General features: G+C 38.9%; 1 protein-coding gene across 1 annotated transcript in view; it reads right to left on the reverse strand.

Annotated features, from left to right (window-relative positions):
- Kdm5a (lysine demethylase 5A) overlaps positions 1-15,070 on the reverse strand; it is a 73,505-nt gene that overhangs the window by 46,872 nt on the left and 11,563 nt on the right. Inside the window, exons 5-11 of the mRNA XM_085840018.1 lie at positions 10,348-10,482; positions 9,033-9,138; positions 6,858-6,949; positions 4,009-4,167; positions 3,132-3,251; positions 2,467-2,625; positions 1,338-1,519 (exon numbers count right to left, since the gene is read on the reverse strand). Of these exons, the coding sequence (XP_085696144.1) occupies positions 1,338-1,519; positions 2,467-2,625; positions 3,132-3,251; positions 4,009-4,167; positions 6,858-6,949; positions 9,033-9,138; positions 10,348-10,482 (953 nt within the window). The remainder of the gene's footprint in view (positions 1-1,337; positions 1,520-2,466; positions 2,626-3,131; positions 3,252-4,008; positions 4,168-6,857; positions 6,950-9,032; positions 9,139-10,347; positions 10,483-15,070) is intronic.

Consider the following 15,070-nt stretch of genomic DNA (forward strand, 5'->3'; position numbering starts at 1 on the left):
GGCTAGGTGGTCCTCTTTCAGAGGACCCAAGTTCAGTTTCTAGCATCCCCATGGCAGCTCACAAACACCCAAACTCCAGTTCCAGATGATCTGATGCCCTCTCTTGACCTCCAAAGGCTTATATACACATGTGTACACACACATACACTCAGACATACACATGTATACACATAAAATAAAATATAAATAATTTAAAAATATGGCTACATATATAGCTCAGAACTTTAGTGATAACACTAAAAACAGGAACAAGGTCTTTTAATCCCTAATATACGAAGTAAGTCATCATTAATTCGTTAATCATATACTACAGAAGAAACATTTTAATTTAAAACTTGGGGGCTGGAAAGATAATTCAGTGGTTAAGAAAACTGGCTGTTCATTTAGAGTATTTGTGTTCAATACCCTGAAGCTATGTGCCACCTCAAAGCTGTCTGTAGCTTAAAATTCCAGAAGATCCGATATTCTCTTCTGGCCCTTGTGGCACAGCACACGCATGGTCCATACACACACATACATGCAGTCAGAACACCCACACACATAAATAATACAAACCAAAAAAACCTGTTCTAGGTTCTGGTAATTACACTTAATTCCAAAGAGTAGGTAGTCTGAGACAACTCCCTTCCCCTCCTCAGTATACTATTTTGCTTTAATGTAAAAAATACTTTTGAAGTCAGTTCTCCCTAACACATCAGCTAATATTATATCTTAAAAATAAAAGACGAGGCCTAATATGGTGATATATGCTTATAATCCTAGCACTCTGGAAGTAATAGAGTCAGAATATACAGCAGCTCAAGTTGAGCTACACACAAGTTTGAGGTTAGCTTGTCTCAAAAAATAAATAAAAAAACCAAAAAAACGAGTCAGGGATGAGAGTATGGCTCATAGATAGTTCAAGTACTTGGCATATATGAGTGGAGAGAGAATATTTTGTCAATTAAGAAGCCTTTGGCCTATGGCTTAGACAGGAAATGGAAGGTGGGAAACCCAGAAGAAAGAATTCTGGAATAGAGCCGGGCATAGGGAGATCCACCCAGAAAAATGTGAGGAGATGGACACACAGGTAACCAGATATGTGGCAGAATGTGGGTTAAAATGCTTGAGTTATAATTTAGTCAGAGAGGAGCCCTAGCTATAATGGCCAAGATATTTGTAAATGTGCTTTGAGTCTGAGTCTTATTTCTGGGAACATAGAACTGGGAGGTAGAACCATGCCGAACTTCAACATGAGTCCCTGGATTTAATTCCTAATACCACTCCATGACCCCTAACTCCTCATTACAAAAAGCCAAGGTCACTAAGTACACATGCTGTAACAAGATTGGACATACCAATGCAAGTAGTTAATGGAATAACTCCAGTGATCTTCAATATGCCAGCAAAAAGAAGAAAAGCACATTCCCACATAGAGCCATGGCACCTTCATACCAGAAATGTCCACATTAATATGTGCAAGAACGGACTGCTCCAGAACAGGCATGTTATTCAAATTCCAACCAGAAAGTGCATATTCCTATAAAAGAAAAAAAAGTTAAACAACAACAACAAAAGAGTTTACAAGTACTAAACAAAAATCTTAAAGAGAATTTTGTAACCCACAGCTAATCTACAACTAATCTACTAATTTAGGTACCTACAATTTAATCTAAATAAATGCTTGATATCTAAATATTTAAACTTTCCTAGGTTCTACTGACATTCCCCTTTATTTTAGGTATATATCTTCAGAGGCCAGAGAGCATGTTGGATCTCTCGAACAAGTATTCTTAAGCACTGAGCCATGTCTCCAGCCCACTTTTAGATTGTGGAACAGGAAGAACTAGGCAAAAACTATAAATGAGGGCCAGTGAGAAGGCTGGATGAGTAAAGGCACCTGCTACTAAACCTGATTACTTCAGTCAGATTCTTGAGACACTCTATATAGAGAGAGAGAAGTGACTCTCATACATTGTCCTCTGTCTACCCCAAACAATACTCCAGCATGTGTCACAACACTAATACAACAAAGAGAGGGTTGTTTTTCCTGGAACTTCATATGTAGATCATGGTGACCTCAGAAAGATCTACCCACCTCTGTCTCCCAATCATAATACAATTTTTAAAAAACAACTTTTAAACTGGATTAAAATTTGAACTAAATTAACTTTAAAATTTAGAGATAAAATAATTCTTAAAGCTATTGCTTTGCTTTATGCATATGCTTTGTTTATGACAGCTTCAGTGTGCAGCTCAAGCTGAACTATTCATAGATCTCATTCCAAAGCATCGGGACTATACACATGCACACCTATGGTTAGTTCAAAACCACTGCTTATAAAACTAAATTTTATTTATATTGTCTAAATTCTACATATTTCATATTTGATACTGGCAAGGTCCCTTAGGATTAGAGAAAAAAAGTTTTCTATGAAAATGCAACATCAGCTTCAGAGTAAGAAGTTTACAGAACAGTATCCACACCTCTTCTTCAGGCAACATCTTTCTTTGACCATCCTTTTTAGGAAATCCACTTCCAAAATCTTTTGAAGAGATATCAGCTCCATACTCTACAATAACATCTTCTTCAATGCTACTTACTAGCCGCCAGAATTCTTTTTCTACTAGCTCTGTAGGAACCATCTATAATAAAACCAAAGATGATAATTAACTCATTATAATTATAATCTCCTGAAACATAATACACAAACTGAACAAAAACATGATAAAAACAAAGAAATTACCCATTTCCCAGAGCAGAATTAACCCCTATTATCTCTCCACTGAGAATAGGGAAAAGCTAAAGATAACTAAAATTTAAACATCAAAATGCTTTTCTTATGAGTTGTGGTGGTACACACCTTTGATCCCAGCACCAGGAGGCAGAGGATCTCTCTGAGTTCCAGGTCAGCCTGGTCTACAGATTAAGTTCCAGGCCTGCCTGCCAATGCTACATACATAGTGAGACCTCATTTCATAAACAAAAAACAAAACAAAAAAGAGTGAAACTAACGAAACAGATTATTAGGTCCCTAATTTTAAGATTTGGTAGTCTCTAACCTTTTTCATATTGTTCCCAATTTCTACAAAACTTAACAGGAAAAATATCTTTGTTTCTCTCTAAGCCAACCAAATTGATAGCTACTCACATGGACTGGCATATTGAAATAATCAGACTTAAAATTATCTGCCATCTCTCCAAAGCTTTGAAGTGTATATTCTCTTACAGCTTGCTCAAATCCAAAGGCTTCTCGAGGTTTGTTACATTCCTGTGGGGGAAAAAGATGCCTGAGGTAAACTCACTGAAAAGTGAAAAAGAAAGCATTAAAACCTGCCAATACTAAGAGATATGGATAGTAAATCAGTGGAAAAGCTTTCGGGCCGGCCGAAGTTTGATATCCAGACATACAGCAAATAAATGTATCAAATATAGCATTTCTTGATCGTTCCTTTAGCTGAAACAATCTAATCACCCGTACACAGCAAAACATGAATCCGCTATTTGCAACAGGTTAGTTACTTGAGACTAGACTCTCAACTGAGTGCTCACGCTTCTAAGGTAATACTCTGCTACCAAAATAAGCCTCAAAAGGAAGACTAACAGGAATCAAACACAAGGATGTTAACATTATTAGCATCCATGAAGCAAATAAATACAAAGGAAAGAAAGGCTTGTGTTATAGGACATCCACTGAACTGTTAGGCTAGGAGAATGGTTTCGTCACACTACTAGTCCCAGAAACTCAAATATCTCTAAGTCTTTTAAGTAGCAATTAAAAGGCCATAAAAGCCTCTGACTACATCTAGATATCTCAAACATCCCTTTTCTTCAGAGATCTATCATGATATTTTGTTAAAATAAGTACAAAGTCTCATTCAACTAAAACAATAAAATTATAAATAATAGTCAGAGAAGAAAAAAAGTTAAGAAATACAGTTGTTACACATCCATTGGAAACGTGTTTCTATTACACACATGGATTCCTGTCATTAGTTTTAAATGGATCCATAAGGTGAAGTTTGTACCTCAGCAACACATTTAGGACACCTCCAGTCTCCTTTGGGCACATCAGGTAGTGGTGGAAGTAGACAGAATGTATGATAGCTGTCATCGCACCCATCACACAAAAGCAGTTTATCCTCATTATTTCCTCGACCACAAAACATGCAAACATAGAGATCAACCTATGAAGATAAATAAAAATAATTATATTTTCTACAGTATGGAGTATTATATTTTTCTCATGAACTACTCCATAAAACAAATAAATCAATGTACACTGAAGATTAAACATAAGCCAGGCAGTGGTGGCACACGCCTTTAATCCCAGCACTTGGGAGGCAGAGGCAGGCAAATTTCTGAGTTCAAGGCCAGCCTGAACAGAGTGAGTTCCAGACAGCCAGGGCTATACAGAGAAACCCTGTCTCAAAAAAACAAAACAAAACAAAAACCCTAAAAAGACAAAACAAAACAAAAAAATAAACATAGCTTAATCATAAAGAAATCTATTTCAAACAATTCTCCTCAGAACTTCTGTATGCAAATTAATAAAGATATAAGAAAGTGTCAGAATAAAGAAACAGTATAATCTAGGGAAATGGGAAAGTAAATTCATACTTCAAAACCATCACTCAATCGAACATACAAATACTATACTACAGAATGAATTCTGAAAAACTGCTACTGAGTATCCCACACCTCAGTGATTTTTAAGAATCCTTGGAGAGGACTAGAGTGATGGCCCAGTGGCTAAAAGCACTGGATTCCACAGAAGTGGATGCTCACAGTCAGCTATTGGATGGATCACAGGGCCCCCAATGGAGGAGCTAGAGAAAGTACCCAAGGAGCTAAAGGGGTCTGCAACCCTATAGGTGGAACAACAATATGAACTAACCAGTACCCCCAGAGCTCGTGTCTCTAGCTGCATATGTAGCAGAAGATGGCCTAATCGGCCATCAGTGGAAAAAGAGGCCCATTGGTCTTGCAAACTTTATATGCTTCAGTACAGGGGAAAGCCAGGGCCAAGAAGTGGGAGTGGGTGGGTGGGGAGGGCATGGGGGACTCTTGGGATAGCACTGGAAATGTAAATGAAGAAAATATCTAATTAAAAAAAAAAAAAAAAAGCATTGGTTTCTCTTCCAGAGGACCCAGTTTCAACTCTCAGCACCCACATGACAGCTCACAACTGTCTCTAACTCCAGTTCCAGGGGTTCTGATATCTCACACAGACATACATGTAGGCAAAACACCAATGTACATGAAATTTAAAAAAAAATAAATTAAAAAAAAAAAAAAAAAAAAAAGAGCCGGGCGTGGTGGCGCACGCCTTTAATCCCAGCACTCGGGAGGCAGAGGCAGGCGGATTTCTGAGTTCGAGGCCAGCCTGGTCTACAAAGTGAGTGCCAGGACAGCCAGGGCTATACAGAGAAACCCTGTCTCGAAAAACCTAAAAAAAAAAAAAAAAATAATAAAATAAATTTAAATTTTCAATCCCTGGAATTTTGTCAGGGTTTAGCTCAGGCTCCAATCATGCATACCCATTCCAGTAGATATCAAAACATACATGTGATTAAATTCCTTACATAAAATAAAATGGCTTAATATTTGTCTATATTCTATATATATCATCCCTCAGAGTAAGTCATCTATAGATTATTTATACTAACATTATGTAAATGCTTTAGAAATTGCCACACTACACTGTTTTATATATATAGTAAATAATGCCAAGGGAAAGGGATTATTTTATGGTGGGCTTGCTGATGCACACCTGTAATCCCAGCACAAGAGGTTAAGCCAGAATCATCTCATACTAAGGCCACTTAGGCATCACCCTAAATTCTAAGCCAGCCTGGCCTATGTAGCCAGAACCTGTCTCATGTTTTTTTTTAAAAGACAAAAGAAAGAAAAGAGCTCTGCATTGCTCTGTATAAAAGCAATTTGTTATAATTTTATTTATTTTTTTTTAAAGATTTATTTATTTATTATATGTAAGTACACTGTAGCTGTCTTCAGACACTCCAGAAGAGGGCGCCAGATCTCATTACGGATGGTTGTGAGCCACCATGTGGTTGCTGGGATTTGAACTCTGGACCTTCGGAAGAGCAGTCAGGTGCTCTTACCCACTGAGCCATCTCACCAGCCCCTTGTTATAATTTTAAAAATATGTATGGGTATTTCTGTTGTTGTTGCTGGTTTTGTTTTTTGCTGTGTACCATGGACATGCCTAGTGCTCTCAGAAGCCAAAGGCCAGAAGACGGCATCAGATGCCCTGCAACAGGAATTACAGATAGCTGTGAGCTGCCAGATATGTGCTTGGTGTCGGACCCAGGTCTTCTGGAAGAGTGTCTAGTGAGTTTGGCCACTGAACACTTCTCCAGCTCCAAGAACAAGTTTTAAAAAGTCTTTGATCTATATTTGGTTAAACCAAAGCAAAGAGAAGCTGAAGACACAAGGGCTAATTATGCATAGATTTATATTCTCTTCTCTAACTCAGTACCCACAGGCATATGATTTAGGATAATGTACATAAGACAAAGCAAAGTTAATATTACATAAACCAAAGCTGCAATTTGAGATTTTCCACCATGTCTTTTAATCAATAAGCTAGTTTTTAAAAAAGATTTACTTATTTATGTATATGAGTACACATTGCTCTCTTCAGACACACCAGAAGAGGGCATCAGATCTCATTACAGATGGTTTGTGAGCCACTATGTGGTTGCTGGGAATTGAATTCAAGACCTCTGGAAGAGCAGTCAGTGCTCTTAACCACTGAGCCGTCTCTCCAGTTGCCAAATAAGCTAATTGAACACTATATATATAGCAAGACAAAAATAAATCCTTTCATGCCTGACAAGTCCCAATAACTTACAAAGTTAACAGAGAGAGTTCCTTTCCGTTGTCTCATTTGCATGTTAAATGCATCTGACCTGTTGGTAACTTTTCTTCTTCGGGTGACTTCATCTTGAAAAAAAAAGTTATATAAGTAAACTGATATTGAGCTCTTATTATGAATCACACATTACTTAAGATTATTTAAATTAGATAAAGTCTTATAACAATATGAGCTAGACTTAGTTACTGTTAGCAGCTGAAGATAAAGAACCTAAGGTATAGCAAAATTGGATAACTTCTTTAAAATCATATAGCCAGTGTATAGCAGATTTGGGATTCTAATCTACACAAATCCAGAGAGTTAAAACTCTCAATGACTACCTGCATGCCATATTTATTACATACTGTGTATATGTATGCTTTAGAGTGGGGTCTCCAGTTAGTCAAGGCTTTTTCTTTAAGATTATTGTCAGGCAACACAGTAATTATAAGAATGGCATCAGGTGCCGGGTGTGGTGGCACACACCTTTAATCCCAGCACTCAGGAGGCAGAGGAAGGTGGATTTCTGAGTTCGAGGCCAGCCTGGTCTACAGAGTGAGTTCCAGGACAGCCAGAACTATACTGAGAAACCCTGTCTCGAAAAAACAAAAAAACAAAAAACAAACAAACAAAAAGAATGGCATCAGGAATGGCTGTGTACAGCTTTAATCCCAGTACTCAGGAGGCAAAGGCAGGCAGAATTATGTAAGTTTAAGGCCGGACTAGTCTACATAGCAAAACAAATTCTAGGACAGCTACAGATACACAGTGAAACCCTGCCACAAACAAAAGAACAGAGCCAGGCATGATGGTTCATATCTGTAATCCCAGGCTTGTGAGGCTAAACATGAGAATTCTCAAATAAAAGAAACCCACAAAAACAAAAGATGAAGGTTTAAAACAAAACAAAACAACACAACAACCAGGTCTTATAATGTCTGAAGTACTGGTGGTAATTATTATGAGGCTGTCTGATGCTATTCTTTTTTTTAATATTTAACGCCAGTAGAGTGCATCGGACCCCATTACAGATGGTTCTGAGCCACCATGTGGTTTCTAGGAATTTAACTACGGAAGAGCAGTCAGTGCTCTTAACCGCTGAGCCATCATCTCTCCTGCCCGACTGATGCTGTTCTTTTTCTTTTGTATTTTGTGTTACTTGATTGATTTTGTTTATGTAGGTAAATATTTTTACCACTGAGCTACATCTCTAGCCTTTTATCTTTAACCTATTTTTTTTTTTTTTTTTTGGTTTTTCGAGACAGGGTTTCTCTGTGTAGCCCTGGCTGTCCTGGAACTCACTTTGTAGACCAGGCTGGCCTCGAACTCAGAAATCCGCCTGCCTCTGCCTCCCGAGTGCTGGGATTAAAGGCGTGCGCCACTACGCCCGGCTTTCTTTAACCTATTTTTAATGCTATTTTGTCAATCCAAATGGCCTGAATTGGCCAGAAACTCACTGTGTAGTCCAGGCTAGTCTCAACCTGTATTCTGTCCCAGCCTACTGAGTAGCTGGAATTACAATAAATCTTCATTACCAGGCTTGGACATTCCCAAAGTCTTGAGAGTGGTACAATAGTATCTGATCCCTTACAGTTCAGCCCACAATCCACATTATATTGGTTATTCCTCTCATAAAGGCAGAGCAATATATGACTTGAAATAGTTCATTAAATTATTAACTCAAATGGTCCATCTTATTCTTGGTTAAAATACACATTAAATTAACATGCTATATAAAAATAGTGCAATATAATTTTTGCATCAGGAACTCTACTCCCATAAGTTTCTAATATAATGCTAAACTAAGCACTTTAAAGAAAATTTATTTCAATGGTATAACATATAGAGGACAAATATTTAAAAAATTAAAATGGTGGTCATAGTATAAAGTTCTAACCTCTCCTCAGTGTATTTCCCTACTAAAAGTCTGAGAATCTCTTTAATTTAAAAGTAGTAAGTTTTAGAAGATTGCATGGCAACCAATAACTTAAACATTAGTGAAACAATTTGTACTTTCCTTTCAAAGATTGAAAGCTTGCTATATATGATTAAAACATTCTTCATGAGGCTAAACCACAAAGAATTCACAGCATAGAGTGAAATTCAAACATCACTTGAGCCTTGTAACAACCATGTCATTACACTTCATTTTATAAGAGTAACAGATTTTACCTTCTTTATCTTTTGCTCCTACTGCCAGGCCCACAACTTTGGGTCCAGCCCCAAAAATCTGAAGTTTCTTCAGTTCTGTGTTTCTATTTACTTCTCCAGAGTCTGACTAAAAATAAATAAATAAATACAATTAATATTAGCATAATTACTCGGGATCATACAATTAGTTTTAAGAGGTAGGGTCTTAATGAACAGTGGTAATCCCAGTACTTGAGAGGCACAGGCAGGCAGTTTGAGACCAGTCTGGTCTATTGTGGGCCTAGGTACCAGAAGTTTTCCATGGAAACCTTTATCCAGGCCTGGTGGGAAGGCCCCAGCGAGGGAAGTAGAAGCCTCTGCCCTGCCTTGCAGGTTGCTAGGTAACTCTGAGCCTGGGTAGGTGAAAAGCAGACAATCCAGGGAGGAATTGAGAAGATCTCTTCCCAGGTGTTACAGCTCTTGGAACAAAAGGATCAGACAAAGGAATAGTTCTCACATTCCTTTAATTCCCTGCATGGCTCTCCTATATACAGTTCTAGCAGTTATTTAGAGTTTGACAGCAAGCCCCTCTCATTGGCTTGGGCTGAGAGTTTGGGGGAAACCTAATTTGCATGTTAGATGGCTTGGTGCTGTTCCTAAGTGGCTGATAGCCAGGCCTCTCCTGTGTGTGTGTGTGTGTGTCTGTATGTGTGTGTGTGTGGGGGGGGGGGGAGCACGGACAGGAACTCTGACAGGAGACAGGAGACAGGATCCAGGAAACATGAGAGAACACCTGTCCCATGTAATTTGTGAATTATCACTACTGGGTCCCAGGGTTCAAGATCTTGCCTTGACTGGAATCCAGGCTGTCTGCGCGTAGCCCATTGCTCCACAGTCTATAGAGCTAATTTCAGGACAACCAGGGTTACACAAACAAACACACTGCTACTACTCCCCCAAATGATTAAGTTCATGAGATCCCGTCTCTAAAAAAAAAACCAAACCCCAGATAAATTCTATTAAAAATAGTCCATGGGAGCTAGGTGGTGGTGGCAAATGCCTTTAATCTAAGCACTCAGGAGGCAAAGAACAGCCTGGTCTACAGAGTGAGCTCCAGTACAGACAGAGAAACCCGGCCCTGTCTAGGGGAGTCGGGGAGTGGTATCCCACAGGGCTACTGAAGATGACTCACCAAGTAAAGGCACTTCCCACCAAGCATGACAGCCAAAGTTGTGTCCTGGGACCCCATGGTAGGAAAGAACTTCCAAAAATTGTCCTCTGACTTCCACATACACACTATGATATGGACACAAATACACACTAAAATTTTAAATGGACCATGGACACTGACAGCTACCTGAGATTTAACTCGTCTTGTTCTCTTTGGTGGAATATTCATTCTTGTTCCCCGCTCTGGGGAAGGCTGGATGTCAGTGCTGAGAACCTCAGCCTCAACTTTTTCTTTAAGATCTAAATCAGGCATTTGTACACCCTAAAAGAGGACACAAAAAGAGAGAAAATTCACTAATAAAACAAGTTTGAAAATGAGTGGAAAAATTAGCAAGTTTCCAGATTAAGTCCCTAACACCACATCCAGGTGGTAATCCTGACTTCACAGTCATCTATAAGCTCAAAGCAATCCCTGACAAAGCAAATTCTGCTGTTCTTCAGATTATCTTATGCAATCCATAAGACATTGGAACTGGCCTGGAACTCTTATTGAGAGTTCTGAAGTTCTGATCCTCTAGAATTAGAGGCATGCACCACCAAACCAAGCTCCCAATGGGATTTGTTTATATTTTTCAGCATGCCCAGGATTTCTTTCCATGGAAAATGAAAGCAAACACTAAAATTTGTGTGAAAATGCATAGTTTGAAAATACTAAAAAGGAAGCAAACTAGAGAACATATGAGGTTTCAAAAGTTACTATAACATAACACTGAAGATCGTGCAGTAGGGGTTGGAGATGGCTCAGCAGTTAAATACTATCTATTGCTCTCATAGAGGACTCAAGTATGGTTCCCAGCACCCACATTAGCCAGCTCTCAACTGCCAATGACTCCAGCTCCTGGAAGAAGAAACACCTCTGACCTCTGAGGGTGCCTGCACTCATCTGCACATAGCCACATGCAAACATACACAACTGGAGAGAATGGAGAGATGGCTTGGCCATTAAAGGGTAGGTTCACAACCCTCATCATACATGCATAATCATAAAAGAACTTTAAAACAAAAAGACAGTGTAGTACTGGTAATAGGGTAGAAACATAGTCTGATAAATATAGATACATATAAATGTCTGATAAATATAGATATTTGAAATTGTGCAGAGTGCTGAATCCTACATACCCTTTCTGTATATTTATAGTTAGAATAAACTTAACTTACAATGATTTTTTTTTTTTAATTCTGTGTTGAATGTTTTGCCTGCATACATCTAAGTTTCTACTATCTGTGAAGTCAGAAAGGACATCAGATACCCAGAAACTGGAGTTTCAGATGGCTGTAAGCTGCTATGTAGGTGGCTAAGAACTGAAGCTGAGTTCTTTGCAGAAGCATCAAGTCTTTCTACTGCTGAACCATCTCTGTAACCCCAAAACTTCAACTTTTAAATTAGGCCCTGTAAGATACTGACTATAGCTGGGTGGTGGTGGCAGAGACTGTTGCATCTCTGAGTTCAAGGCTAGCCTGGTCTACAGAGGAAGTTCCAGGACAGCCAGGGCTACACAGAGATACCCTGTCACAGAAGAAAACAAACAAACAAACTGACTATAAAAACAGAACTATAGTAATATGAAGTTATATTAATGTGGCCTATAGCACTGAAAGTTCCTTACTGTACTTTCACCTTTTTACCTAAACTCATCTATAAATTTGGAGTTTTCCTTTGGTGTAAACTGCCAACTTCACATTTCTGGGCCATTATCAACTAAAATAAAAATGGCTTACACAGAAGTACCATAATTCCAACAGAAAATGTAATATATAAAATGTCTCCTAACTACCTACAAGGCAGAGATAAAGAGATGATCCATTACTAGACCAAGAAGGGACAAGATTTAACCACACTATTTAAAATGAAATGTAAAGTGAAACATAGATTATATATTTCTGGACTTAATCTAGACTTGTGGTATGAAATTACTATGTTCATACCATAGCTAACTAGGTAAACTGAAATGAGAGAAAATGAAACCACATATAAGGAAGAGACTACTGTGGAACAACAGAACACTACAGAAATAAGCATATAGTTTTGAGGTCAATTATTGGTCAATAAAGATGACAAACGAATCAATCAGAAAAGCTATCTTTTGAAAGGGGTAGAACCAGGTATGGTGGCACATCTATAATCACTGGTGTTCAAAGCTGGCTTGGTCTGCATATGGAGTCCTGGCCTGCTGGAACTACATAGCAACACTGTCTCAATAGAAAATTAATTTACTAAAAAGAAAAAGAAAAAAGGAGCTGGCGAGACAGCTCAGCAGGTAAGAGCACTGGCTGCTCTTCAGAAGGTCCTGAGTTCAAATCCCAGCAACCACATGGTGGCTCACAACCACCCATAATGAGATTTCATGCCCTCTTCTGGTGTGCCCGAAGACTTTGACAGTGTACTTATTTATAATAATACATAAAAGCTTTAAAAAACAGAATAAAAATGAAAAAAGTAGAAAAAAAGAGAAAGAGAGAGAAGAAAAGGCCTGCTAACTTTGGGAGAACAAGGCAGCACAAAGATATAAAGATATCCAAGTTAGTTGTTAGAAGCCAGCCAGGGCTAAATAGTAAGACAGAGTAAGACCTGTCTCTCAAAATAAATAAACAAATAAATTTAGAAATTGCAATAACTCTATGTTTCTTTGAGCTCCAGAGCAAGACAGTCTCAAAAAATAAAGCTACATCAAAAACAATTTATAAAAGAAGTCAATAGGCTGGGCAGTGGTGGCATACACCTTTAATCCTAGCACTTGGAAGGCAAAGGCAGGCGGATTTCTGAGTTCAAGGGCAGCCAGGTCTACACAGAGAAACCCTGTCTCGAAAACAAAAACAAAAAAAACAACAAAAAGTCAACAGGATGGTAAATCTTCAAACAGACATCACTATAAAAATGTCAAACAACATTTATCACTGAATCTTAAAAAAAAAAAAAAAAAAACTGAAAAAAGACATATCCAGAATAAATACCAAGCCCTTACAAGTATAAAGCAAACAGCTCAATTTTAATGAAAAAAAAAAAAAAAAGATATAAGCAGACACTTCAGGAAGATCACAAAAATGGGGGAAAGCTAGAGATAGTTCAGTGGATGAGTTCTACTCTTCACAGAGGACATGCATTCCGTTCCCAGCACCTACATGGCAGCCACAACTCTCTGTAATTCCAGTTCCAGAAGGTATGTGTGATGGTTTGTATATGCTTGGCCCAGGAAGTGGCACTATTAGGAGGTGTGGCCTTGTTGGAGTAGGTGTGTTACTGTGGGTGTGGGCTTTAAGATCCTTACATTCAGCTAGCAGCCTTCAGATGAAGATGTAGAACTCTCAGCTACTCCTGCATCATGCCTGCCTGGATGGCGCCATGCCCCCACCTTGATGATAATGAATTGAACCTCTGAACCTGTAAGCCAGCCCCAATTATGTGTTGTCTTTATAGGAGTTGCTGTGATAGGCCTGACCATGCTTTTGTCTGGAAGAATGTGGATTTGGGGACTTTGGATTTAGACAGCAGTATAATGCTTTAAGTGGAGCTCAATGGGTTATCCTAGCAGGAATATGGAAGACTTTATTTTGTTGCTGAGAGTGATGTGAACTGTGCAGACGAGGTCCAAGAGGTTTCAGTGGAGAAAAATTCCAGTGTGTGGCGTACAGACGATTTTTGTGGTATTTGGGTGACTGCTTTCTGCCCTTGTCTGAAAAGTCTACATGAGGTTAAAGTAAAGAGACGTTTTGTTTTGCTTTGTTTTTTGTTTTTTTTTCGGAGGCAGCGTTTCTGTGGAACTCACTCTGTAGACCAGCATGGCCTCAAACTCAGAAATTCGCCTGCCTCTGCCTCCCAAGAGCTGGGATCAAAGGCGTGCGCTATCACACCTGGCCTTAAAGTAAAGAGATTTATATTAATTGCATTGACAAAGGAAGTCTCAAAATAGCCCAGCAGAGACTTTGTTCACATGAAGAGCATCTTGAACAAGTGTAGCAAGCTTAGAAAGGAAAAATATAAAATATATGGTTTGAGTATTAATGTGGCACCAGGAAGTGAAATGGAGCTGAATCCTGTGTTCTAGGAGGTAACAGATTAAGGGAATGGGACTTCAGGGCAAGATCCTACCCAGCTAAATTTAGATCCAGGCAAGGTGGGAGGCACCTTTAATCCCTGGAGACAGGCATACAGATCTCTGAGTTCAAGGTCAATTATAGACCAAGATCCAGGATACAAGCTTAGGCAGTGAAGGAGTTGGAATACAGAAAGCTAGTGATAATATAATAGAACAAGGGGGTCATATTCCAGCTCCTGTAAGCAGCAGAACTCAGCAACTTTGGCCATGTGGCTCTGGCTTTAGAGTGAAAAATAAAAGGGACTACTGGGACAATTGACACTGGTTAGCTGGAGCTAAGAAATGAGCAAGGATTAAGAAGAGACCAGTATCACTGAGGTGAAATCTTCTGGGAAATGTTTGCTGAGAGCACAAAGAAGCTGTGTTTCCAAGATTTTCGAGATGCCAAAGCCATAGGATATCTGCTGAGGAATGCTGCTAACAGGGAGTGGAAACCAGCCCAGGAATATAATTTTGTTTCAGTCAACAAAGGAGTTGGAGATCCTTTTGACATCAGACATGGAGATACAGAGTTTGGAGTTTGCCCAGCTGGTTTCCTGTCTTGATTTGGGGATTATAGCTAAGTGAATGGATGGATCTCAGAAAAGACTTTGAACTTTTAACAGTGTTGAGACTGCTATAGACTATGAGGACTTCTGAAGTTGGACTAAATGTTCTTTTATATTGCTACTGCTAGATATGGCCCCCATATCAGCCTATGGGGGCCAGGGAGTGGAACGTGTTGGTTTGTATATGCTTGGCCCAGGAAGTAACACT

The sequence above is a fragment of the Mus caroli genome, unplaced genomic scaffold (assembly GCF_978045245.1).
Source record: "Mus caroli unplaced genomic scaffold, Mus_caroli_1 scaffold_7, whole genome shotgun sequence".
Classification (NCBI taxonomy): domain Eukaryota; kingdom Metazoa; phylum Chordata; class Mammalia; order Rodentia; family Muridae; genus Mus; species Mus caroli.